The 27,593-nt window shown below is 46.1% G+C and overlaps 1 protein-coding gene across 2 annotated transcripts; it reads right to left on the reverse strand.

Moving 5' to 3' along the window:
• Positions 1-3,279: 3,279 nt before the first annotated feature.
• Positions 3,280-19,265, reverse strand: LOC137534779 (zinc finger protein 300-like). 2 transcript variants are annotated; one of them, XM_068256429.1, is made up of 5 exons: positions 19,212-19,265; positions 10,053-10,239; positions 7,163-7,260; positions 6,478-7,039; positions 3,280-5,027 (listed from the first exon to the last, which is right to left on the reverse strand). In XM_068256429.1, exons 2-5 carry the CDS (start codon positions 10,084-10,086, stop codon positions 3,760-3,762), a joined length of 1,962 nt encoding a protein of 653 aa, XP_068112530.1. In that variant the 5' UTR covers positions 10,087-10,239; positions 19,212-19,265; the 3' UTR covers positions 3,280-3,759. The 2 variants fall into 2 exon arrangements, with proteins under 2 accessions (XP_068112530.1, XP_068112531.1); XM_068256430.1 differs by lacking the exon at positions 19,212-19,265 and adding an exon at positions 19,085-19,154.
• Positions 19,266-27,593: the final 8,328 nt, after the last annotated feature.

Genomic DNA, 27,593 nt, shown 5'->3' on the forward strand with positions numbered 1-27,593 from the left:
TTGGTGAGAGCAGTTTCGGTTGAGTGGGCAGGCCGAAATCCAGATTGGAGTGGGTCTAGCAGTGAGTTGGCATTGAGGTACTGGGTCAGGCGTTTGTGAACCAGGCGCTCAAGGAGTTTTGAGGCAAAGGGGAGGAGGGAGATAGGACGGTAGTTGGAGGGTAGCGAAGGGTCGAAATGGGTCCAAAAACATGTAAATATCTCAAATTGCAGCAGAAAAAAAAAAAAGAAACTGATTATTCTGTAATTTCTATGCAAAGATGTCAAAATGATGTAGAGTACTAATTTGTTAGGTACACTACAGGAACATTAAAGTGAACCCAAGGTGAGAGTTCTATATTGATTTGCTTGTAGGCCTTGTTCACAGTGATCAGTTGTGTTTCAGAATAATTCTGCATGTCAACTCACTGCCCTTACAATTCTATGGGCCTGTTCACAGTAACAGATCACATTATTCTTACTCGCTGCATGCAGGCTTAGTTTATGTCCAGTCTTCATTGCAGTTTACAGTCATAACGTGTGAGTTATGCAACTGACCACTGTGAACCTAAATTATGAAGGATATGGATTTTTCCTTTTAAAGCAATACCAGTTGCCTGACTCTCCTGCAGATCTTGTGTCTCTAATACTTTTAGCCACAGACCCTCAACAAGCATGCAGATCAGGTGCTCTGACTAAAGTCCGACTGGATGAGCTGCATGCTTGTTTCAGGTGTGCAATTCAGCCACTACTGCAGCCAAAGAGATCAGCAGGAGAGTCAGGCAACTAGTATTGTTTTCAAAGAAAACATCAATATCCCTCTCAGTTAAGGTTCCCTTTAAGCAATACCAGTTGCCTGGCTGTCCTGCTAATCCTCTGCCTCTAATACTTTCAGCTATAGACCCTGAACAGGTATATACAGCACATCAGGTGTTTCTGGCAATATTGTCAGATCTGACAAGATTATCTGCATGCTTGTTTCTGGTGTACTTCAGACACTACTGAAGCCAAATAGATCAGCAAGACTGCCAGGCAATTAGCATTGCTTAACCTCCCTGGCGGTATGATAAATGCGGCTGCGCGGCCGCGGGAGGGTTTTTTTCATTTTTTTTTTTTTTAGCAAATAGCTAGCCTAGCGCTAGCTACATGCTTCCCCCCTCCCTGCGGTGTCTCCCCCCCCCCCCACCCTACCTACCGATCGCCGCCGGCGCCGCTTGCCAATAAGGAAATCCCCCGTCGCCATGGCAACCAACGGAGTGACGTCATCGACGTTGTGACGTCACAGGGAATCCCGATCCACCCCATAGAGCAGCCTGGCCGCAATTGGCCAGGCTGCGCAAGGAGTATGCGGGGGGGGGGGGGGGGCGTGTTTCCGCGGCGGCGGGGATCAGACCAAACAAAGTGCTAGCTGCGTGTTTGGAAAAAAAATTATGTAAATCGGCCCAGCAGGGCCTGAGCGACACCCTCCGACGGCTTACCCAGTGTCACACACGGGGTTACCGCCAAGGAGGTTAAAAGGAAACAAATAAGGCAGTCTCCATATCACTCTCACCTCGGGTTCGCTTTAAGACTTTCAGAGAACAAAAGCAAGACTTGTGTGGTTATGTGATCAATCAGCAGGATTCATTCCAGGTGAGATCTGCTGTCAGAGAGCTCGAGACTGCTGCAGTGGAATTTACTGCGTGTCAAACTAAAGTTCATAATTTTATTATTGGTGGTCCTTAAAGTAAACCTGAGACGATTTGGAGAACAAGTTTATTACTTACCTTTGTGCCGCTGTGCAGTCCACATTCCAGTTGTGCTGCGAGTTGCTGCGCACGCACTATTCTGGGCCGCTGGCCTCCTCCTTTGTACTGCCATGGATGGGAGCATTCTTTGCAGGCTCAGTTACAATCCTGACGAACTGCGCATGAGCAACACACCGGGCCACGGGAGCACAACTGCATGGTGTGCGTGGCCGGAACTGCATGGTGTGCGTGGCCGGGACCGCACATGTGCAGGATTCCGTGTCTCAGACGAGTTGTGGACTTTACGGGGCTGACAGGGGCACAACTGAGAGGACGTCAAGGAGGCAGGCCGACTACAGAAGCCCCAGTTAAGTATATAAGAATAAACAAAAACAAAAAAAACCTTTTATCCATTCATCTCAGGTTCACTAAGTGATTACATACTGTACAATAGGTCACTCAGTCGGATCATAATGAAAATATAAAAACTGCACCATAAATGGGCATTTTTAGAACTTTCTAACATTAAAGTGCACATGAGATGGGGCAGGAATATATAAAAAACAAAACACTACTACGTTCCTGGGGCTTCCTTCAGGCTGATCACTTCCTCGCCTTCCTCCTGCGCCATCTGGAACCTCCAGAATTCAGCCCGTTAAAGAGAGTCTCTGAAACCATTTCATTTAGCTCTTTGTATTGCCCAGTTATCTTAAAGAGAACCCGAGGTGGGTTTCTGCAATCAATATTAGGACAGAGGCACATTCTGCATACTATGACCAGACTCTGTGTCCTTCTACTCTGCCTTCAGCCACCCCCAACATAAAAAACCGCCAGGCAAGCGACACACAGATTGTCACTGGTCGGCTGTTTACATTCAGGCTGCCACTCACCGCCGCTCCCCCTGCCTCCTCTATAACGCCGCTCCCCGCTTGCGTCCCTTCCCTCCCCGCCTCTGTAAGCCGATTGGAGGAAGCTTATGGAGGCGGGGAGGGAAGGGATGCAGGGGGGAGCCACGCTATAGAGGAGGCAGGAGAGCGGCGGTGAGCGGCAGCCTGAATGTAAACAGCTGACTAGCGACAATCTGTGTGTCGCTAGCCTGGCGGGGGACAGCAGAGCACGGGGGGTGGCTGGAGGCAGAGTAAAAGGACACAGAGGCTGGTGTTAGTATGCAGAATGTGCCTGTGTCCTAATATTGATTGCAAAAACCCACCTCAGGTTTTCTTTAAGTATTAAGATCACAGCTGATCCACCGCACCCCCGCGGCAGAATGAGGTATTTATCCCCCCAAAATCCTGGGGCAAAAATTCCACGACTTTCCAGGTGGTAGATTTTGCTGCCCGGGGGAGGCAGAGCCAGTCAATCTCCGCCTCTCCCCGCCCCACTCAGTGAAAGCAGAGCGGTGGGGAGAGGCAGAGATTGACTGGAGCAGAGGCAGAGCTACTACACAAAGCTCTGCCTCATCCAGGAAGAGATTGCAGAATTTTGCCCCAGGGATTTCAAGGGGATAAATACTTTGCTCTGCCGCAGGGATGCGACGAATCAGCTTTGATCTTAATGCTTAAGATAACTGGGCAATAAAAACAGGTAAATTAAATCGCTTCAGACTCTAAGTCCCTCAGTTCGGACCATTTCGGCTGTGTGCTCCCCCAGTTGCGCTCCCGTCACCGGGTGCATTCTGCCCCTGCGCAGTAGTACAGGAGTGTGATGGGGGCATGCACACAACATGACTGCACATCTCAGGTACCCTTTAACACAGTTTTTATATATGTCAGTATGCATTTGCTATTCCGCCTCTATTCAATAATATTCTGGAGGCACGTTTCGGGGGAAAAAAATGCAGGCAGCATACGTTTTTAAAAGACAAAAATGCACTCTGTAGTGTATATAAGAAGCAACATAAAAACATGTGTATGTGCATTTTGTACAAGCCACAACACACCACCTTCCCAAAAAAAAGAAGGTGATGTGAAAGAGTCCTTCTTCCCAAAACATTTCCCACACAACACAAATGTGACCAAATAGGATTTCTGGTCAAATATCTCAAAACACGTCTTCTAACCAGTGTGAGATCTCTCGTGTGTGACAAGATCTGATTTCTGAACAAAACATTTCCCACACTCAGGACAGGAGTATGGTTTCTCACCATTGTGTGCTCTCTGATGTCTAACAAGTACAGATTTCTGGATAAAACATTTCCCACAGTCAGAACAAGCATATGGCTTCTCGCCAGTGTGATGTCTCTTATGGGTGACAAGGTCTGATTTCTGAACAAACCGTTTCCCACACTCAGGACATAAATATGGTTTCTCACCACTGTGAGATCTCTGATGTCTAACAAGTACAGATTTCATGACAAAACATCTCCCACATTCGGAACAGGGATATGGTTTCTCGCCGGTGTGAGATCTCTTGTGTATGACAAGTTGCGTTGTACTCCCGAAACATTTCCCACACTCGCCACATGAATAGGGCTTCTCACCAGTGTGAGACCTCTCATGTAAGACATAATGTGATTTACGCCTAAAACATTTCCCACACTGAGGACAGGAATATGGCTTCTCACCGGTGTGAGATCTCTCATGTGTAACAAGATGGGATTTCTGTACAAAACATTTCCCACACTCAAAACACGAGTGTGTCTTCTCACCAGTGTGAGATTTCTCGTGTCGGACGAGATGTGATTTACGACCAAAACATTTACTACACCAAGGACATGAAAATGGCTTCTCACCAGTGTGAGACCTTTCATGTACCACCAGCTGTGACTTCTGTAAAAAACATTTCCCACACGTTGAACACGAATGTGTCTTCTCACCAGTATGAGATTTCTCATGCCTGAGAAGGTGCGATTTGCGCCCAAAACATTTCCCACACTCACCGCAGGAAAACGGCTTCTCGCCAGTGTGAGTTCTTTCATGCCTGACTAGATGAGATTTCTGTGCAAAGCACTTCCCACACTCAAAACATGGAAAGGTTTTTTCAATTGTGTGAGAACTCTGATGTTCAACAGCAACTGATTTCTCTGTAAACAATTCCCCACAATCGTGACAGGAATACGGCTTTTCACCAGTGTGCGATCTTATATGTAATACAAGATATGATCTCTGCATAAAGCGTATCCCACACTCAGGACAAGGATAAGATGTTTCATCAGTGTGAGATATCTGTTGGACAACAGCATAAGGAGGAGAGGAGCCAGGGGGGATATTTGGGCTAATGACATCTATTCCTGCAGAATCCCGGATGATTTTTTCTTCCATTGTACAGTCGGAGGATCCAGGGAGATGAGCCTGCTGATTGTTCCTGATGCCTGTATTCCATGCTGCAAACAGAGAAACATCACTGTACGTTACAGGCATCTACCATTTGTACATAGTTATCAGCCTGATAGAGAACACCAGAAGGTTGTGCTTCTCCCATCATTCTAACCAAAAGAGAAGCCCACTGCTGCTTAAAGAGACACTGAAGCGAAAAAAAATTATGATATAAAGATTTGTATGTGTAGTACAGCTAAGAAATAAAACATTAGGAGCAGAGACATGAGTCTAATATTGTTTCCAATACAGGAAGAGTTAAGAAATTCCAGTTATCTATGCAAATTGCCATTGATCTCCATGACTTTCAAAGTCGCAGAGAGCGCTGTTTGTTATCTCAATTGTCTATCAAAGTATTTTCTTTTTTTCTGCAGAGAACAGTTCAGGACAGTGTGCACCATCCCATTGAAATACATTAGCCAAGCGTATTGACATGCGGATACAGCCGGCGGATCGCACCTTAAACCGCCCAATGTGCACTGGGCCTAATACTTTTAGCCACAGCCCCTCAACAAGCATGCAGATCAGGTGCTCTGACGGAAGTCAGACTGGATTAGCTGCATGCTTGTTTCAGGTTTGTGATTCAGCCACTACTGCAGCAAAATAGATCAGCAGGACTGCCAAACAAGTGGTATTGTTTAAAAGGAAACATCCATATCCCTCTCAGGAAAGGTTCCCTTTAAGCAAGCAGTAGATTTTGGTTACATTAACCCCAATCTGACTTCCATTGAAACCAACCACTGCAGCTTTCTATTTCTATGTTTTATTCCTTGTTTTTGTTCTCTAATTATGATGCAGTCCCTAACTATATAGCTAAGTGGCAGGAAAAGCTAGGCAAGGATAAGCTAGGCAAGGAATTCTCCCAGAGCAGAGGTTAAAAGCCATTATCTTTTAAAGAGACTCTGAAGTCTAATAAAATTCAGGTTTTTATTTTAAAAATCTCTTTATCATCATTGTCCTAACTAATTTTTCTGAATCCCCGGGTCTGCACACTAACTAACCCCGCCCCCCCCCAACTCCCCAGGGCACATTGCAGGGAGTGCTTCCGTGAAGAGGCAGAGCTTTTGGCTGCAATTCTGCCTCTATACGTGTCCATAAGCACGGATCGCCGCCTCCGCCCACCCCCCTCAGGATTCTTTCACTGAGAGTGGTGGGGTAAAGGAGGAGATATGCATGGATTGACGCGCCTGGAGGCAGAGCTGCAGCTGAAAGTTCTGCCTCCTCCAGCAGCAAAAACCCAGACCAAGTCATGGATTTTTGCTGGGAAGTTTGGGGTGATTTAGTTAGTGTTCAGCCACGGGATGCTGCATTTTAGTTAGGACAATGATGATTAAGAGGTTTTTAAAATAAAAAACCTGAATTATGAGACTTCAGAGTCTCTTTAAAGTGAATCAATATTCTAATATCTAGACAGCGCTCGGCAGATATATGAAATCTGTTTTATTCACCTGACCTCACCTGAGTTAGTGTTAATAAAATGATCTTCACCAATAATGGTCCTAATTATGTCACTCTCCTCCACAAATTCATGATCATACGTTTCTTCTTTTTCCTTTTTAATTACCCTCCTGATGTCACTCTTCTTTGTAGACTGCTGATCATCCCTCACACATGTCTGTTTCCCTTCCACTTTAAATGACCTTATGGCATCCTCCTCTGAATACAGTTGATCATCCCTCACACATGTCTGTTTCCCTTCCGCTTTAATTGTCCTTATGGTATCCTCCTCTGAATACAGTTGATCATCCCTCACACATGTCTGTTCCCCTTCCGCTTTAATTGTCCTTATGGCATCCTCCTCTGAAGACAGTTGATCATCCCTCACATAGGGCTCTTCTTTTTCCACTTTAATTGTCCTCATTATGACATCCTCCTCAAAAGAAGGCTGATCATCTGCCGCATATGGGTCTTGTTTTTCCTCTTTAATTGTCCACAACGTGTCACCCTCCTCCATAGACTGCCAGTCACTCCTTACATAACTCTCATCTTGCTCTTTAACCTTTGCTTTTACATTTTCACCCTAAGTTCATAGAATGAGATAAAATGATGTATATTACATGTGAGCATTACCAGACCACCGGAGGCTACCCAGAAGAATATATCACATAGTCTGGAGTATCTAGTGACCCTCAGTTCTTTGTACCTGATAATGGTGGAAAAAGATGGAATCTTCCTTCGGACAATCCGGGTAATAAAGAGGACCTGTACGTCTTTTGGGTGGGTTTCTCTTACTGGATCCATCTGTAGGAAACACACCCACACACAGTGACTGAATACATTGTCTCCATGGGCTTTGATTTATTAAGCTGTTCCGTTAAAGCAGTGCAGCTAAATGAGCAGGAGCGCGCTCTATGCATGCCTTACATAGCCGCGCTCGATGCTATGTAAGGAGCGTGCCTTCCTTTAAATGCAGGTTGTCCTACATACTTTATTAACCAATTTTACCACATCCATGAAGTATGAGAGTTTATACAACCTGTTCATGGTATTCAAAATCTGTTGAGCCTCATGCTACATGGAGATGGTAAAATAGCCAATCATTGGCCAACTAAAATTGGATATGTGTACTAGGCCTTACTGTTACCAAGTTTTGCAAGGGGCTCAGCAAAGTCACCCAGAACTCAGGACACAAGGTCGGTTGTCTTTGCTTGAAAAGAACGGGGATTGACGGGTCGGCTGAAAATTGTTTAAAAAAAAAAAGTGTCCCAACAACAGTAAAAGACAGCGATTAACCACTTCTCAACCACAGCAGTTTTCACCTAAAAACCACAGCAATTTTCACATTTCAGGGAGGCAAGGGTTAATGGGGGTAGAATTTATTTAAAAAAAAAAAAAAAACTCACTGATGCTGATCACTCACTAATGCTGTATTAGTTATCCGAGATCCTCTCACGAGTGATCTCAGTAACTGTAACAACATAGTGACTGATTCAATGTTTACACACATTCTGAATGAATGAGCACTGTCATTGGCTTTGGCAGTGCTCATTCAAACTTGCAAGCACTTTGATTGGCTTTGTGAACACGTGTTCACATCAGCCAATCACGGACCAGCGGGTGCCCGACGCGCACAGCAGGAAAATAAACAGAAGTTGCTTATCCACGCCCCTGTGAATTTTAAAGTGACTCTGAAGCGAGAATAAATCCAGCAGCTAAACGGGGGTCCCTTCACCCCCAAACCCACCCCCGCAAGACTTGGTCGCAAGTTGGTCGTAAATCTTCTTCTTCCTGGAGGCAGGGCTAACGGCTGCAGCCCTGCCTCCAGTCGCGTCTATCAGACGCGCATCGCCGCCTCTCCCCCGCCCCTCTCAGTGAAGGAAGGCTGAGAGGGGCGGGAGAGAGGCGGAGATACGCATCTGACAGACGCGCGTGGGGCAGGGCTGCGGCGGTTAGCCCTGCCCCAACCAGGAAGCGATCCCCCGCTGCACCGAGGGGATTTGGGGGTGAAGGAACCCCCGTTAAGCCGCGGGATAGCGGTGTTTTAGCAGGGGCACACATGCCCCTGCTAACTATGAGGTCTGAAGCGAGATTTATTCTCGCTTCAGACTCTCTTTAAAGGGGCGTAGATAAGCGTGGCAGAGGTTGCAAAGTGGTTAAAATCCATATAGACTGATTTGTCTTGCCAGATCTGTTAGGATAATAATTGCTATTAGTTGCTCGTATCAATCGCTAAACAATTATTTCATTCAAGCTACTTACACGCAGCTAATTAAGCATTTCAAGTCCTCTTTTTTGCGCTCCCGCTAACGATCTGATGAGAGGCATCCTCTCTCCTTGATAAAGCGAGGTGACTCTCGCGGAACTAGTGGGATCTTGTCCTCTGAGGGGATTCCTTGTTCCCTGCTGTGCTGCTGAGATTGACTTCACCATTTCTGGGCTAAGTATCTCCTACTTTTTGCACTACTCCACTTTATGCTCTTTTTCCTATGGGCTGCTCCTTTGCCTTAATTTTTTACTAGGCATCTTATCACTAGTATTACTATATACTTGGATGGCAATTGTGCACTTTATTTCATAATCTTATATATGTGATATTTGTTTGTGTGTTTTTTTTTTTTTTTTTTTTTATTATTATTATTGCAACGGTTGTTATCCTGTATCACATTAGGTTGTATACTGAACCCGGGTTCTCCCCCTGTTGGGCTCAATATTGAGCATACTGTGGGGTTTTATATCTGACAGCAGCATTGTGTCATTATACAATATATTGCATTTAGAGTGATTGTTTCATATGCAGCAGGGATCATGTTGGAATATTTGCTTGGTTTTTAAATGGTTTTATTCTTAATTGAATCATCAGTACTGTGATTATTAATATACCCAATGTTGAATAAAGATTTTTGTTATACTTTTTCAAATTTTGCTGTGGGAGGTGCTATTTTTTAAGGGCTTTCTTCCTCTACCATATAATTGCTCTTGATTTGAGCCCTAGCACACACAGTTATTTGGTTGAGGTGTTGCAGACACTCCCTAGAAACCATTCGTCTATAACCATCAGGGATTGCTTGTTTTATAATGGCAGCGGTCGAGCGCGAGTACGGAGCTTAAAGAGAAGTTGTAAACAAGAATTGAACTTCATCCCAATCAGTAGCTGATACCCCCTTTCTCATGAGAAATCTTTTCTTTTCCACAAATGGATCATCAGGGGGCTCTGTATAGCTGATATTGTGGTAAAACCCCTCCTACAGTGTGATGTCAGGACCATGGTTCTGACATCACACTATGGGAGCCTTGTTGTATTGTGGGCAATAGTTGTTTCCAACTGCTACAAAAGCAAGCATCATCTCCTTCGGCCGCAATACTTCACTAGCGGCCGCTACAACGTCAATTAACATAGTATAGTAACTATGTAAGCAAAACGCGTAAATAAGGGAAGGCACGCTCCTTACATGGCATCGAACCGCTAAGTAAGGTATGCATAGTGCGCACTCCTGAACATTAAGCTATGCTGCTTTATCAGAGGATGGGGAGTAGATCTAGATGGACCCTCCATACTACCCTCTACTTTACTAGAAATAAAAGTCTCCTCTTACCCGGTGATGTGAGGGGCGGCTGATTCTCCATCATTATGCCCTTGTTGATGTCCTTGTGTCCTTCTAAATACTGCTACTCCTGCAGGCAGGACTAGACAGTGGCATCGCTGCTTATCTTCTCAGTTGTACTCTGCTTCTCATCTGTCTCCGCTGAAGTGGCCATGTGGTGCATACAGGATAGTCTGTTCTGCGGACAATACAACAGCAATGATCAGGTCTGTGTTGAATATTTAGGAAGCTTTGTAAAAAATAATTGTCATATGTATATCTCCCCACTGTAGGAAAAGGAAAGAGACATAGGCCTCGATTCATGAAGCTGCACTGCTATAGCAGTGAGAATTCAAGGATAGCAGCGTGACCAAAACCTGGGCAGCATGCTATGCGTGGTTGTGCAGCATAGCGTGCCTTCCCTAGTTACTTTAATTTAGTAACTATTAGTATAATTTAGTAACTATGTTAATTAACATAGTAGTGGCCGTGCTAGTGAAGTATTGCGGTCGCGATACTTCACAGCAGCGGCCGGCATTCAAAGGAACGAGCCTTGCTACGGAAGCAATGTGTGTAACTAAGGAAGGCATACTAAACTGCACGACCACGCGTAGCATGCAACCCAGTAGCTTACGCTGCAATAGCAGCGCAGCTTCATAAATCAAGGCCATAGAGCCTTCCCGTTCCTCCATGCTGACCGCTGTTCGAGCACCGTGCCTGGGCAAACACGGCTTTGGTAGTCTTCAGAAAGCCTTGAGATGTGTGACCCCAGGCTCATGCATGGGCAGCACAGATGTGCTCATGCATGCAGAAGCAGGGCTGTGGAGTCGGTACAAAAATCCCCCGACTGACTCCTCAGGTTAAGATTCCACTGACTCCTCTAATTTGCATATTACAATTTAGTTGATTAAAAGTATGTAACATGAAATGCATCTCTCAACTGCCAATGCTTAGGAATTTTGAAATACAAATCTGTTCTTATCCAAACCTGTAAGGCTGCTGAGCCCAGAAACTATGTAACACCATCTGCCTGTCACTGGCTTTCCTAGCCTGTAACCAATACAAACTGCTGTCATTGGTAATATCTGCATATCACTAATGGCTGAATGACAATGTCATCTTCCTATCACAGGCAATCAATTTATGTCATTGATAGCTGTCTATTGTTGGAAATATCTGCATGTTATACAGTCTCGTTATTGCCATTATCTATCTGTACATCCTGGTCTGCAGGGTCAGTGAAGACTGCGCAGGCCCTGTCCTTTGAAAGGATGCATGTTGCCAGGCAGTGCCTGCGCAATCTTCGTGGACCCTCCCGACCGAGGAGTAGCTTCGTAAAGTGGGTGCATCATAACACAGGGGATTTAAACTGGAAAAGTTTGAATGGGATTCTCTGGTTAATTGGTAGCCAATGAAAAGCTTGACAGAGAAGAGCAGCATAGGAAGAGCTAGGAAGAGCTAGAAAGATAAATGAGAGGAGTGCTCCTCATAGTGGCTCCATAAACCACCTGCTAGAGCCAGCAGTATGCTATAACTCTCACCCCTCACAGTGCCTCCATACATAATCTGCCAGAGCCAGCAGCATGCTATCACACTCACGCCTCACATCTGCCAGAGCCAGCAGCATGCTATAACACTCACCCCTCACAGTGCCTCCATACATCACCTGCCAGAGTCAGCAGTATGCTTTAACACTCATCCCTCACATCACCTACCAGCAGTATGCTACAACACTCACCCCTCACAGTGCCTCCATACATCACCTGCCAGAGCCAGCAGTATGCTATAACACTCACCCCTCATAGTGCCTCCATACATCACCTGCCAGAGTCAGCAGTATGCTTTAACACTCATGCCTCACATCACCTACCAGCAGTATGCTACAACACTCAACCCTCACAGTGCCTCCATACATCACCTGCCAGAGCCAGCAGTATGCTATAACTCTCACCCCTCACAGTGCCTCCATACATCACCTGCCAGAGCCAGCAGTATGCTATAACACTCACCCCTCACAGTGCCTCCATACATCATCTGCCAGAGCCAGCAGCATGCTATAACACTCACCTCTCACAGTGCCTCCATACATCATCTGCCAGAGCCAGCAGCATGCTATAACACTCATCCCTCACAGTGCCTCCATACATCACCTGCCAGAGCCAGCAGTATGCTAGAACACTCATCCCTCACAGTGCCTCCATACATCATCTTCCAGAGCCAGCAGCGTGCTATAACACTCACCCCTCACAGTGCCTCCATACATCACCTGCCAGAGCCAGCAGCATGCTATAGCACTCACCCCTCACAGTGCCTCCATACATCACCTGCCAGAGCCAGGAGCATGCTATAACACTCATCCCTCACAGTGCCTCCATACATCACCTGCCAGAGCCAGCAGCATGCTATAACACTCATCCCTCACAGTGCCTACATACATCACCTGCCAGAGCTAGCAGTATGCTATAACACTCACCCCTAACAGTGCCTCCATACATCACCTGCCAGAGCCAGCAGTATGCTATAACACTCATCCCTCACAGTGCCTCCATACATCACCTGCCAGAGCCAGCAGCATGCTATAACACTCACCCCTCACAGTGCCTCCATACATCACCTGCAAGAGCCAGCAGTATGCTATAACACTCACCCCTCACATCATCTGCCAGAGCCAGCAGTATGCTATAACACTCACCCCTCACATCATCTGCCAGAGCCAGCAGCATGCTATAACACTCACCCCTCACATCACCTGCCAGAGCCAGCAGTATGCTATAACACTCATCCCTCACAGTGCCTCCATACATCACCTGCCAGAGCCAGCAGTATGCTATAACACTCACCCCTCACAGTGCCTCCATACATCACCTGCAAGAGCCAGCAGCATACTATAACACTCACCCCTCACAGTGCCTCCATACATCACCTGCCAGAGCCAGCAGCATGCTATAACTCTCACCCCTCACAGTGCCTCCATACATCCCCTGCAAGAGCCAGCAGCGTGCTATAACACTCACCCCTCACAGTGCCTCCATACATCACCTGCAAGAGCCAGCAGTATGCTATAACACTCACCCCTCACATCATCTGCCAGAGCCAGCAGCATGCTATGACACTCACCCCTCACAGTGGCTCCATACATCATCTGCCAGAGCCAGCAGCATGCTATAACTCACCCCTCACAGTGCCTCATACATCACCAGCCAGAGACAGCAGCATGCTATAACACTCAACCCTCACAGTGCCTCTATACATCACCTGCCAGAGCCAGCCGTATGCTATAACACTCATCCCTCACAGTGCCTCCATACATCACCTGCCAGAGCCAGCAGCATGCTATAACACTCATCCCTCACAGTGCCTCCATACATCACCTGCCAGAGCCAGCAGTATGCTATAACACTCACCCCTCACAGTGCCTCCATACATCACCTGCCAGAGCCAGCAGTATGCTATAACACTCACCCCTCACAGTGCCTCCATACATCACCTGCCAGAGCCAGCAGCATGCTATAGCACTCACCCCTGATAGCCCTCATAGTGCCTCCATACATCAGATAATTTATGAAGTCACTGCAAGGGGTGAGTGATAAGACTTGGATCGCACATGCCAGGACACTGTGATTACTTCTGTGATTGTTGTACCCCGTTTTCAGGGATGCAATATAATATATACCCAAACACAAACTTACTGCACGCTGTATTTTTCCTGCATTTGAGATTGGGTTAAAATCAATTGGAGCAAAATAAAATCCCATACCAAATGCAGTGCTAATCAATTCCCGTTTAATCTCCTTATTGTAAGGAATCATCAGTAAATGGCAAAAGCAACTGGAGCAGAGCACTGTTCGATTGCATAAAAATCATGCAATAAATTGGTGTAAATAAATAGAAATTGCGATCACATCTCAGTGCATTTGCCATCACGGTTTTCAGTTGGAAAAGCATTTATAGAGCAGCATTGCACTAGTCTAACCACAAAAGTATGCAACATCTCCTGAGTCATACCAGAACATAATGGGGATTGTAGACCCGTAAGTATTATTCTATCACATACAGCACCCAAAACCACCATTCTTGAATACATTTAGATCAGGCCCAGGCAGCGGAGCAGTGCTTTTCAGCGCAGCTACATTTGGGCGCAGTCGGCATCACCATAGACTGTAACAGGAATTACATCTATAGCGGCGCTCAGTGAGTAACGTTGGCGCCGTCAGAAGATGGAGCCGAAGTTGCTTTTAAAACACAATAATTAAGCCTCCGGCAATCGCTGGAAGCCCAACCCACTCCATAAAAGAGTTGCTATTGGTTTTGCCACTTCTGAGAATAAGTTATGTCCATCATCCAAATACAGTTTAACTGTCAGCAAATCATTATGCTATTATCCTGTTTCACTTGGAAGACTTATTTGGACACTGTTAGCACAATTGCTGTGTATTCTATTGCATAGGTCTTTCTGCACATTGTTTTTTGGGGTATCTGGGATGAATAGATTATCCCGATCTACTGATAGACTTATTAGACTATCAACTGGTAAGGTCTAATGGGGAGAGATCTTCAGGTCCACCCCTTCCTCATTTAGAAAGCTATAAATTTGGTGCCAGCCGCCTGGGCCCTTGATTCCCTGATGACGCTAGATTGCAAAACCTGTCGGAAAGAAGACAAGGCGGCACCTTTAATGTCTTACTGGCTGTGGACCAGCTTACACGCACAAGTTTTTATTAGGGGTTCCCAGTTCCTGGGCCCCGTATGTAAGTCTTTGTTTTTATCTTGTTTTTACGGTCTATACTGATTGTTTTTACAATAAACGGTTTACAATTAGAGTTGCCATTTTTTGTTGTGTTTATATATTGGCCTTCCTGGATACCATACCATATATCGGAGTGAGGGAGCGGTGGAAGTTTGGATCCATATCTGCTCGAGGTTTGTTAGGATTACGACTGAATGCGAGACATACAAACTTATAATGTGGGTTGTTGGCAGCTGGTAAGCCCCTCCTACTCTTTTCTGGTGATGGTTGGCCACGATACCATGTGAGGTTGGAATATCACCGTGGTGAAGTTTTATTGACTGTATTTATTCTTCTTTGACTTTTTAATACTAAATCATTATGCTGTAGACTAGACCTCCTTCAGAACTTTCTGGGACTCCAATTACACTCATAGCCGCTTCCTACGTGCTCCAGTTTTATAGCACTCTCACAATGTTTTGCAACATTCTACCAATCCCTGATCAATTTCCCAGCTCCCTAACACCCCACCTGCCCTCCCCTCCCCCATCATGTGCTCCTCCTCCAACCCAATACCTGTCCTCCCCTCCCCATCATGTGCTACTCCTCTAACCCAATACCTGTCCTCCCCTCCCCCATCATGTGCTTCTCCTCCAGCACAATACCTGTCCTCCCCTCCCCCATCATGTGCTCCTCCTCCAACCCAATGCCTGTCCTCCCCTCCCCATCATGTGCTCCTCCTCCAACCCAATACCTGTCCTCCCCTCCCCCATCATGTGTTCCTCCTCCAACCCAATACCTGTCCTCCCCTGCCCATCATGTGCTCCTCCTCCAACCCAATACCTGTCCTCCCCTCCCCCATCATGTGTTCCTCCTCCAACCCAATACCTGTCCTCCCCTCCCCCATCATGTGCTCCTCCTCCAACCCAATACCTGTCCTCCTCTCCCCCATCATGTGCTCCTCCTCCAACCCAATACCCCTTCTCCTCACCCCATCATGTGCTCCTCCTCCAACCCAATACCTATTCTCCCCTCCCCCATCATGTGCTCCTCCTCCAACCCAATACCTGTCCTCCCCTCCCCATCATGTGCTCCTCCTCCAACCCAATACCTGTCCTCCCCTCCCCCATCATGTGTTCCTCCTCCAACCCAATACCTGTCCTCCCCTCCCTCATCATGTGCTCCTCCTCCAACCCAATACCCCTTCTCCTCACCCCATCATGGGCTCCTCCTCCAACCCAATACCTATTCTCAAAGAAAAAGAAAAGGAAAGGTATAGCGCTCAACAGTTCAAAAACAGATAGTCAGACCGATATGGTCTTAGCTCCTTTTGGGCTCCTTCCAGTAACTACCGTAGTTATCCCTATACCACAGTGTCAGATATAAAATACATGTAGGATTATAAAAATATATAAAAAATATAAAAGTCCCAAGAAACATAAAAGTCCCAGAATTTCTTCTATAATTCTTCATACAAGATCTTCCTCAATGTAAATGCATAACACACATGCGCTCACCAGATCCTATGGCCAACCAATCACGATCGGCAATCACGCTTATGATAATAATCCGTGGTCATCAACGGCTTGCTGCACAGTTCCCGCACCTTCAGTGCTCGGTACATGTAAACAAATACATAATCATAGTGCAACTCCGCATCAAGCTCCTTATTGCACCGCCACCAAAATAAATTTCACTATCATCAGTGAGGCCCTGATTTTTAGTATGCACCCAATGTGCTGTCACCCGTTTTTCAAACCAGCCTCTCACCTGATTTAAATGCTGGCTTTATGACAGACCAGCTTCAGCGTTTTTTTCATAAATCGGCGTATCAGTCAGATTGTGGTTGCCTATGAACTAAACAGGCCTTGACATAGCGTAATACTGTCTTGTTTATTGTAAAAGAATTAAAAATAGTGCACTCACAGATTCCAAATAAAATTGCGCATTGTAAAATCCAACTCCCAGGTCAGCGTCTCACTCGCTCCGTAGGCTCCGCCCAACTAGTTTCGTCATTCGACTCATCATGCCCCTGATGAGTCGAATGACGAAACTAGTTGGGCGGAGCCTACGGAGCGAGTGAGACGCTGACCTGGGAGTTGGATTTTACAATGCGCAATTTTATTTGGAATCTGTGAGTGCACTATTTTTAATTTTTTTACAATAAACAAGACAGTATTACGCTATGTCAAGGCCTGTTTAGTTCATAGGCAACCACAATCTGACTGATACGCCGATTTATGAAAAAAACGCTGAAGCTGGTCTGTCATAAAGCCAGCATTTAAATCAGGTGAGAGGCTGGTTTGAAAAACGGGTGACAGCACATTGGGTGCATACTAAAAATCAGGGCCTCACTGATGATAGTGGAATTTATTTTGGTGGCGGTGCAATAAGGAGCTTGATGCGGAGTTGCACTATGATTATGTATTTGTTTACATGTACCGAGCACTGAAGGTGCGGGAACCGTGCAGCAAGCCGTTGATGACCACGGATTATTATCATAAGCGTGATTGCCGATCGTGATTGGTTGGCCATAGGATCTGGTGAGCGCATGTGTGTTATGCATTTACATTGAGGAAGATCTTGTATGAAGAATTATAGAAGAAATTCTGGGACTTTTATGTTTCTTGGGACTTTTATATTTTTTATATATTTTTATAATCCTACATGTATTTTATATCTGACACTGTGGTATAGGGATAACTACGGTAGTTACTGGAAGGAGCCCAAAAGGAGCTAAGACCATATCGGTCTGACTATCTGTTTTTGAACTGTTGAGCGCTATACCTTTCCTTTTCTTTGTCTATTTAACTGAGATATACACTCTGTTTGGTAGTTAGCGACCCAGTAGCATTTGCATATACATAGACTGGTAGTAACATCCAGGTGAAACATTATTGGAGCAAATAGAGGAGCGCACGGTTAGATCATTACCTCGTTTCAATACCTATTCTCCCCTCCTCCATCATGTGCTCATCCTCCAACCCAATACCTGTCCTCCCCTCCCCCATCATGTGCTCCTCCTACAACCCAATACCTGTCCTCCTCTCCCCCATTATCTGCTCCTCCTCCAACCCAATACCTGTCCTCCCCTCCCCCATCATGTGCTCCTCCTCCAACCCAATACCTGTCATCCCCTCCCCCATTATCTGCTCCTCCTCCAACTCAATTACTGTACTCCCCTCCCCATTACATGCTCCTCCTCTACCCCAATACCTGTCTTTCCCTCCCCCATTAGGTACTCCTCCTCCAACCAAATACCTGTCTTCCCCTCCCCCATTAGGTACTCCTTCTCCAACCCAATACCTGTCCTCCTGTAAGATCCTCCCCTCCCCATTACGTGCTCCTTCTCCAAGCCAATACCTGTCCTCCCCTCCCCCATTAGGTACTCCTCCTTCAACCCAATACCTGTTCTCCCCTCCCTCATTAGGTACTCCTTCTCCAACCCAATACCTGTTCTCCCCTCCATTAGGTACTCCGCCTCCAACCCAATACCTGCCCTCCCTTCACCTGTCATTATATGCTCCTAATCATCCTCTAGACCAGGGTTTCTCAACATTACATTTCCCCTCCAGCTCTGTGCAATGTCGACTGGTGAATATAGCTGATTAGATAAAACAGCGTTACAGAGGAGAGAAGAACTACAGCAGCTCCCCTGCCAGACAGAATGAGCTCATCCACCAGTGCCCCCACCGCAGGAATGTGGAGGAGGAGAAGAGGAGTGAGATGCACATCTCCACATGCTGCAGTCCTGCAATAATAGAGACATTGACCGCGTCAGTGACAGTGTTTGCTGACACTGAGTGTGTGTTTGTGTGTGTAAATGGAGTATGAATGTGTGTCTGTAATTGCCTGTATTCTCAGCACCCATCACCCTCTGCCAGCACCTTGCCTGTTTCTCCCACCCTTCACCCTCTGCCAGCACCTTCACCTGTCTCACACCACCCATCACTATTTGCCAGCACCCTCACCAGTCACCGACTCACCACCCATCATCCTCTGCCAGCACCTCGCCTGTTTCTCCCACCCTTCACCCTCTGCCAGCACCCTCACCTGTCCCTCACCACCAATCACCCTATGCCAGCCTCATCCAGCACTCTCACCAGCTTCTTCCCACCAAGCACCTTAATTTGCCTCTCCACATCCAGCACCCTCAGCCAGCCATCCCAGCACCCTCATTCTGCAAAGCGTGTGCGTGCACACTCGCCGGGGGTACTTTGCATCGATGGAGTAGCAATAATGGGTACTTTGTTTAAAAAAGTTGAGAAACACTTCTCTAGACTTCCCTTCCCTTAACTGTGAGCTCTTCTGTCTTTACCTTTCCTAATACTCCCCGTGTTATGAACTGTGCTGGCTATGAAATACTTATTTCCTTCTTCTTCATAAATACGCAGATTAAGACAGGCCTATGCAGTGTTTTTTTTTGGTTTGTAAATTATCATTACCTGCTCCGCTTGCAGTCCGAACAAAGTCCTCCCTGCACTTCCGGCCTGTGGCTCCATAAATTCCGGTCTGCGTTCCAGGCATTTATGCCGTACGTGATGATACAGAGGTCACGCTGACACGAGGGAGAGATAGGCATATCGATTCTACACCGGCAGAGAGGAGGCTGCCATCTTGTGGCGAGTTAGAAACTGCAGTCCCCCAACTAATTGTTATTTATTATAGCAATAATACAACTAATAATAATAATAATAAAACTAACAGGATATAAGCCAGACGAAGGCTGCAAGTCCGAAAGCTTGCTTGTTTTTATTTATTTTCATTTAGCCAATAAATGGTATCATCCTGATTTAAAACTTCTTATTATAATTAGGTTTATTTAACAGCCCTGAACAATAAATAGGTTCAAGGATTTTAAGGGTGATGGTGTTGGAGATACTTTTTTTAACATTAAGTTCTGTTTTATATTTTTTCTGAACTGTTTCTATTATAAATTTACTAATTTACTAAAATTTAAATAAAGTCCCCACCACCATCCCCCACATTCTGTGATCCCTCCTCTTTTAAAACTCTCATATCCCCACCACCCTTTCACATATTCATTGCCCCCTTCCCCCCCTTACCCTACACTCTTCAGATTCTGCCCATACCAGTGGCGTAGCAATAGGGGTTGTAGAGGTTGCGACCGCATCGGGGCCCTTGGGCCAGAGGGGCCACAAAGGGTCCTTCTTCAACTACAGTATTAGCTCTCTATTGGTCCTGTGCTCATAATAATCACTTCTATAGATACTTTGAATAGTGGTCAGGGCCGGATTTACAGCTCAGGAGCCTATAGGCACATAAGCTCAGGCGCCCTAAACTCCGCCCCCTAACACAAGCCACACTTTTCATATCATGCCCCCTTTTTTATTAAATAAAATCACAGAAGGTAATGCATATATTACCAAAGACAAGTAGAGAATACCAACAATACCGTCAATGGTAGTAGTCAATTGCAGTGGCAGGCTGGTACTAAGCAGTCGATTGCAGTGGCAGGCAGGTAGTGGAGGCATATTCCATAACTTGGAAGTTCAACCACATATATATTAATATATGTTCCCCGCATGACTCAAAGTGCACGAGAATGGAAAGACGCATATTATAACTTTCACCTCCACCACAGTTGTACATGCACTTGTTGTGACTTATAGTCCCAAAGAAGCTTTGAACTGCACTACAATGATACAGATTAGTGTAGAAAATCCACATGGTCAATGCAATTTATTCTAGAACTTGAAGTCTGCAGCAACACTGAAGATTTACCTTGGCATTTATGGTAGGAGCTGTAGTGAAAGTTTCTAGCCTGAAACTGCCCAGCTGTTGGAGCACTACATGTCCCAGCCAGACAGCATAGAAAGAGCCTGTCCATGTCCTGAAGCTACAGGTTCCTGATGTTTAGGTGTCTAATGGATGTTTGGAGAAGTGAGGAGGATCTGTAATGGAAGGTACTGTAGCTAAATTGCACGGGTAGCAGCCAAATTATAAAGTTCAGTACAGTAGCAAGCTGTGCTAAAGTTAACCCCACTTACTGTACTCACATTTACCATTAGCATCCTGCACTACAAACCCTGGTCAGTAAGCCAGGCTAATATACCTCAGGGTATTCTCCTGACAGCCTCCGTTTTGGAAACTTTGGCTGTCCCACAAACGAATAGGCTGCTGTCACTGGTTCTCCTCCCCCAGTGAAAGCAAAGCCCCGCTTACTCGCTATCAGTGAGGAATGTGAGACCCCCTCCCAGGGCCGGGCCGAGGCATAGGCTGGAGAGGCTCCAGCCTCAGGGCGCAGTGTAGGAGGGGGCGCAGAATTCATTCAGCTGTCATTCCTAATTGTGTATGAAGCAGAAAGAAATAAGAAAAGAGGATACATGGCAGTGACTGCAAGCCAGATAACTAGATAGTAAGGTGTTGGGGAGGTTGTGGGCCCTGTGGCGCCTCTTAGTCTAATAGCAATCAGTGTGTGACAGCTGGGGTGGGAGGGATGGAGGGGCGCACTTTGGTGTCTCAGCCTTGGGTGCTGGAGGACCTTGTCCCGGCTCTGCCCCCTCCTCCTCCCTCTCACCACCTCCTGGAAGTCTCCTGGCCGCTGACCTGTGACAGACTGTCCGTGCAAGATGCTGAATGAATCCCAGCAGCATGTATAGGAGATGGAGAGGAGAGCGCTTGGAGTTGCCTCGCTGTTTTTTTCCTTTTTACCGGCGCTTCAGGCTTCTCAGCAGCCACAGCAGCTCCCTCTCACAGACAGTGCTGAAAGGAGGGAGCCGCTGCACAGTGCACACCACAACCGTACTGTCTGCTGCCTGCTATAATGCATATCTTCCCCCTGCGCTTGCACACTTCCTGGTCACAGGAGGCGGGGTCTGCAGAGCCATGTCACACAGATGCAATACGCATATGAGGGAGAGAAGTGTCGTTCCGGGGGCTAGTAAGCCGCCTCTCAGATGCCACCCGCCTGTAGGCACGTGCCTAGTGTAGTTAATGGTAAATCCGGCCCTGATAGTGGACTGGTAATCAGTAACAAACTGTTCCTCATCCCCTTCTTGCACCTCTGACACTGTAGTTGCCATTGGCAGGTTTTGGTGTGCCATATCAATTGCTAAGTATAGAGTGCTTGGGGGGGGGGGGGGGGGCATTGTAAAACTTGCATCGGGGCCCACAGCTCCTTAGCTACACCACTGACCCCACCACTACCATTGCCACATTCCATGCCACCCCCTGTCCTGCACTCTTTCGATCTCCCATCCCCACCACCCATATTCTATACCACCCCCTGTCCTACACTCCTTCTCAGATCTCCCATCACCACCACTCACATTCTATGCCATCCCCACCCTACACTGCTCAGATCTTCCACTTCCACCAACCCCTACATTCTATGCCACCCCCTGTCCTACACACCTTCTCAGATCTCCCATCCCCACCCTACACTGCTCAGATCTTTCACCATCCCCTACATATTATGCCCCTCCTCTCCTACACTCCTCAGATCTCCCCTTACCATCATCACCCACATTGTATTCCACCCCACCTCTTCTATATTCCATTCTATCCCCCCCCCCCCCCACCCTCCCCCACCCCCCACCAGCAGAGCATTTGTGAGGTCAGGTACTGATGATGGACAAGAAGGCCTGGCTTGTTGTCTCCACTCTAATTCATCACAAAGGTATTCTATTATTATTATTTATTGTATTTATAAGCGCCAACATATTACGCAGCGCTGGACATTAGTTTAGGTTGCAGACAATATTTAGGGGTGACATACAGCAATATGACAATACAGGAATACAAGAAAAACCAGATCATGCAGCACAGTATGAGTACAAGGTAATGCTCAGTCAGTCACTGGATGGGAGCATGGAGATTAGGCAAGTTAGGTTCACTCAAAGGCATAGCATGGGTTAACATTAATGGAGGTGCATGATCAGGTAGGACACAAAAGGAGGAGGACCCTGCCCAAAGGCTTACAATCTAGAGGGAGAGGTAGGGACATGAAAGGTAGGGGACCAGAGTTCAGCTGTGGGTTTAGAGCACTTGTGATGGGCAGGCTTGCTCTCCTGGACTCCCGAATGCGCCTGACCCGAAGGCGGACGAATGTGCACATTTGAATTCGGCCGAATGACGCGTTGGGTTCGGCTTCGGAATTCGGGAGTGACGCGGGCTAATCAGAATTCCTCCAGCCGAGTCCCTGGCAACGCTAGCAACCAATCAGAGGAGGGGAGCCTGGTCCTCCCCTCCTCTATATAAGGCGGCGGCCATTTTGCGGAGCTACGCACTTGTGTGACTGAGCTGGTACTGAGAGCATCTCCATTGCTGTGCTGCATGTCTGATCAAGTGTATTCTGTGCTAAACCTAGCGTTTTGCTTCCTAAACACCTTCTACACACATTCATTGTACTGTTATATAGATAGATAGTAATTTGATTGTTTGTAATCAGCTAGTGTGTACTGTATACTGTGCTAGGCTAGATTTAGTCTGTGTGCAGGCTAGGCCTGCTAGCCTAGGGCAGCCTTAGCCTACTACCAGCTTAGGTAGGTTAGGGATTCTAGTTAGTTGTGTACTATAGTAGTTTAGTTAAATTGTACTGCTGCTGTTTGCTGTAGTCTGTTAGTTTATAGATTCAGTACTGTTAGTTAATCTACTAGCTAGTTACTGATTGACTGTGTGCCGGCGCACCCTGTTGATTGCGTCTGACCATGTGTGACCGACCAACTGTAATTGGTCACCCACTGTCTGTCAGTTAGTTATATTGTTTACTGTTTAGTACAGCAGGTGTTTAATAGTTACTTTATTGATATCTAAAAATAGAATAAATGCTAATGTAAGCTTCTATCAGTGAGTGCCGAGCTCGACCTGGGGTTTGCCTATATCTCCCATTCCTTCATATGTAAAAACACTCGCATATATATTGGACCATACTGGTACCTTCCAAAACCTCCAGTAAACAAAGCGTGAGGTATCCTGAGTCACCCATATAGGTGATGGCCAGGTAGACAAAAATATAATACACTCACAGAGGTAAGAAAATACTGAGGACCAATATGATCAAAATATACATTGCCGCCAAGCTCGAATTCCAACCAATGTGCACATGGTATTACCAATCACATACAGTATCTATTGATCATTGGGCCCTTCAAACTACCTATTGCAGAGATCTGTAACCTTACTATTCTCTAATGTCCATAGACAGAAATGTGGTACCACAAGAAAAAATATATAGCATGCTTTCAAAAAAGTGTTTCACCACATAATACAGTAGATCCAAAATTCCAGCTATATATAAAAAAAAAGCAGCATTAGCATAAACGGTTATCTTCACTGCAGCAACATATATGGATAGTAGCCACCATCTAGTTAAACCTCCCTAATTTATGAGGTAGACTGTATAGTCCTCTTCATTCACAGCATGTATAGTATAAGTTTATGATCTAGATTCTGCATAGAAAGATCATTTCCATTCTCATGCCAGGAGTAGTATTCAGCAACACACACTTATTCACCTGTTCAGTCGCAACAGGGACTCCTCCGGAGATGCACGTCCGCAAACATTAGCATGATATGAATTTATACTTATCGTTCTTTTAGGCGGCTTCTATGCTGCGCTGTGCGTCTCCATAGTAGTTCACTGGGCCCAGACTGTTTGTAGTGTTCGGTAATACAATTATTATGTGAGTCGCGCTTAATGCTTTTCGCCCCGCCCCCTTCGTCAGAACGTATATACGTTATAGTCAGAACGTATATACGTTATACGATCTGACGAAGCTCCGTGGGGAGGGGCGAAATGCATTAGCGCGACTCACATACACATCTGCACGCCGAGCCGCAATGCCAGCATGGTAATTGTATTACCGAACACGACAAACTGCAAATATAGGCATATTTGATACTTAATGAAATAATTATACATAAATTTATTCAGGGTTTAATAGTTATTACCGGCGCATACAACTGTTCTATTACTAGGTATGTGGTAGTCTCTCTTCCACTACTACTACCACCCACCCCTTCATTGAATTTTTTTAATTAGTTACTGTGTGATTTATTACCTTTCTGTAGTAAATTGTTACATTCGCAGGCCAGCATCCCTTGTTATCACCTGCTGTGACTGTCCTTTGCCAGCGCACCCTATTGATTGCGTCTGACCGTGTGTGACCGACTGACTGTAATTGGTTACCCACTGTCTGGCAGTTAGTTATATTGTGTACTGTTTAGTAGAGCAGGCGTTTAATAGTTACTACCTGCGCGTACAACCGTACTACTACTAGGTAGGTGGTAGTCTTCCACTACTACTACCACCACCTATGCCAATTGAAGAAATTCGGCATGTCAGGGGAACTGCTTACCAGCTTTTACACCGCGACCATCGAATCCATCCTCTGCTGCTCCATCATCGTCTGGTATGCAAGAGCAACCGCCAAAGACAAATACAAACTCCACCGAGTAATAAATGCAGCAGAAAAGATTATCGGCGCCCACCTGCCCTCGCTAGATCGCCTCTACTTCACGAGGATGAAGGCAAGGGCCTCCAAGATCTTACTCGACCCCTTCCACCCGGGCAGACGCTACTTCGAGACCCTTCCACTGGGACGCCGCTTCAGATCCATCCCCTCCAAAACCACTAGGTGCATGAACACCTTCTTCCCCCAAGCAGTTCTCCTGTTGAACTCACTGAACTCAGGACGCTCTGGCCCCCAGAGCAACCCTCTATTACAGCTGTAAACTCTGGACAAGAAACATGGACTGTCACACCTGTAAACTCTGACCTCCCAAGACTCTAATCGTTGCTCTATACGTTTGCTGTTTGTTGTTATATGCTCCTGAACTGCCATTTGCCATGTGAACCACAAGCAATTCTGGGCACACGGTGTGCTTGGCGATAATAAAGATGATTCGGATTCTGATTCTACCATGGCCCGTGACATGCCTGCTACTGCCACATGTCACTCCTCTTCCTGCTGCTGTTGCTGATGTATTTATATATTTATGAATTTACTGATTTATTTATGAATTTATTTATTTGTGTATTTATTTATTTATTGTATTTATACAGCGCCAACATATTACGAAGCGCTGATTTCCTCCTGCTGTTCACCACACAATGCATGCCTGCTGCTGCCACACGTCACTCCTCTTCCAGCTGCTGTAGTTATCCTGCTGTCTGTGCTCCCACCGCCAGGGTCCACAGAATACATTGCCTGCTGCCATTCGCCACTCCTCCTCCTCCTGCTGAGTTTATCCTCCTGCCTGTCTGTGTTCCCACTGCCAGGGTCCACAGAATTATGTGCTGCTGCCATGCGCCACTAGCTATTACGCCACTACAATAGCTATACTGTTGTATATAAAAAAAAATAAAAAAATTCTGAGGTGTCTGGGTTGAAAACTGTGCCGTACCAGTTGTGCATTGGGCACAATGTGGGCTGCACGACTGCTGTCCGGAACCTCCTCCTGCTCTTTGGTGTTTATTTTCAGCCATGGTACCAACGCTAGGTACCATTGGCCTGTGACATTGCCTGCTGCCATACGTCACTACTCCTCCTCCTGCTGCTGCTGCTATAGTTATCCTCCTGCCTGTCTGTGTTCCCACCGACAGGGTCCACACATTGCCTCCTGCCATTTGCCACTCCTCCTGCTGAGTTTATCCTTCTGCCTGTCTGCCTGTCCACCGCCAGGGTCCTCAGAATTATGCGCTGCTGCCATGCACAACTAGCTATTACGCCACTACAATAGCTATGCTGGTGTTGAAGATAACATTTTACAACAGTACCGTTCTGTAAGGGAAAAAAACAAAGAATGTTGGTGGTGGATGGTGAAGAAGAATAACCATGAGAAGAAGAGGAAGAGGAAGAGGAGGAAGAAGAAGAAGAGGAAGAGGAAGTAGAGGAGGAAGAGGAGGAGGAGGAAGAGGAGGAAGAGTAGGAGGAGCAGATGATGTTGACGAAGAATAAGAAGATGAAGAAGAACCAGGTGAAGAAGAACCAGATGATGATGATGAAGAAGGAGAATAAGAAGACGAAGAAGAACCAGGTGAAGAAGATGAAAAAACAATTGAAGATGAACCAGGTGAAGAAGAATAAGAACTTAAAGAACCAGATGCCAGTGAAGAAGAGGAGGAAGAGGAGGAGGAAGACGAGGAGGAGGAAGAGGAAGAGGAGGAAGAGGAGGAGGAGGAAGAGGAAGAGGAGAAGGAGGAAGAAGAGGAGGAGGAGGAGGAAGAGGAGTAGGAGGAGCAGATGATGTTGACGAAGAATAAGAAGACGAAGAAGAACCAGGTGAAGAAGATGAAAAAACAATTGAAGATGAACCAGGTGAAGAAGAAAAAGAACTTAAAGAACCAGATGCCAGTGAAGAAGAAGATGATGAAGATGATAGTAATGAATGATTGATGACGAGAAACAAAAAGAGGGTAAAACTGAAAAAGAGGATGGTGAAGAAAAAGATGGAGAGAAAAAAAAAAGAAGACGGTGACGGTGAATAAACAAGAAATGCTGAAAAAAAAGTTTTCCATCACATTTTTCTTTTTTTATATTAGACCTATTTACATGTGATTTCCTGGGAGCCCTCTGATTGGCTCAATGAGGTCAGGTGGGGCTGGCCAGGGTTCCCCTCTGTGATTGGTTGCTAGGGCTTCGGCTGGGAGCCCTCTGATAGGCTCCAGGACGTTTCTCCTTAGTTACAGTATTTTGGATCCGTATATACGCGAATATCCGCGTTATGCACCCAAATATCCGCAGATAGCTATCCGGATTTCTACAGAAATCCGGAATTCAGAATTTGAATTGGATAGCTGAAAAATGGTCAGATATCCGGGTTACCCGGATATTCAAAATCCGGATGAGCAGCACTGCAAA

This window comes from Hyperolius riggenbachi, chromosome 10 (assembly GCF_040937935.1).
Source record: "Hyperolius riggenbachi isolate aHypRig1 chromosome 10, aHypRig1.pri, whole genome shotgun sequence".
NCBI classification, from domain to species: Eukaryota; Metazoa; Chordata; class Amphibia; order Anura; family Hyperoliidae; genus Hyperolius; species Hyperolius riggenbachi.

What these genes read in the sequence shown, in the direction of transcription:
- LOC137534779 (XM_068256429.1), bottom strand. Translation starts at nt 10,086, where the DNA reads ATGATGGAGAATCAGCCGCCCCTCACATCACCGG. An exon ending in TCTTTTTCCACCATTATCAG is followed by an intron (nt 7,040 to 7,162) that starts GTACAAAGAACT and finishes CTATGAACTTAG; the next exon opens with GGTGAAAATGTAAAAGCAAA. An exon ending in TTTTATTAACACTAACTCAG is followed by an intron (nt 5,028 to 6,477) that starts GTGAGGTCAGGT and finishes CTCTGTTTGCAG; the next exon opens with CATGGAATACAGGCATCAGG.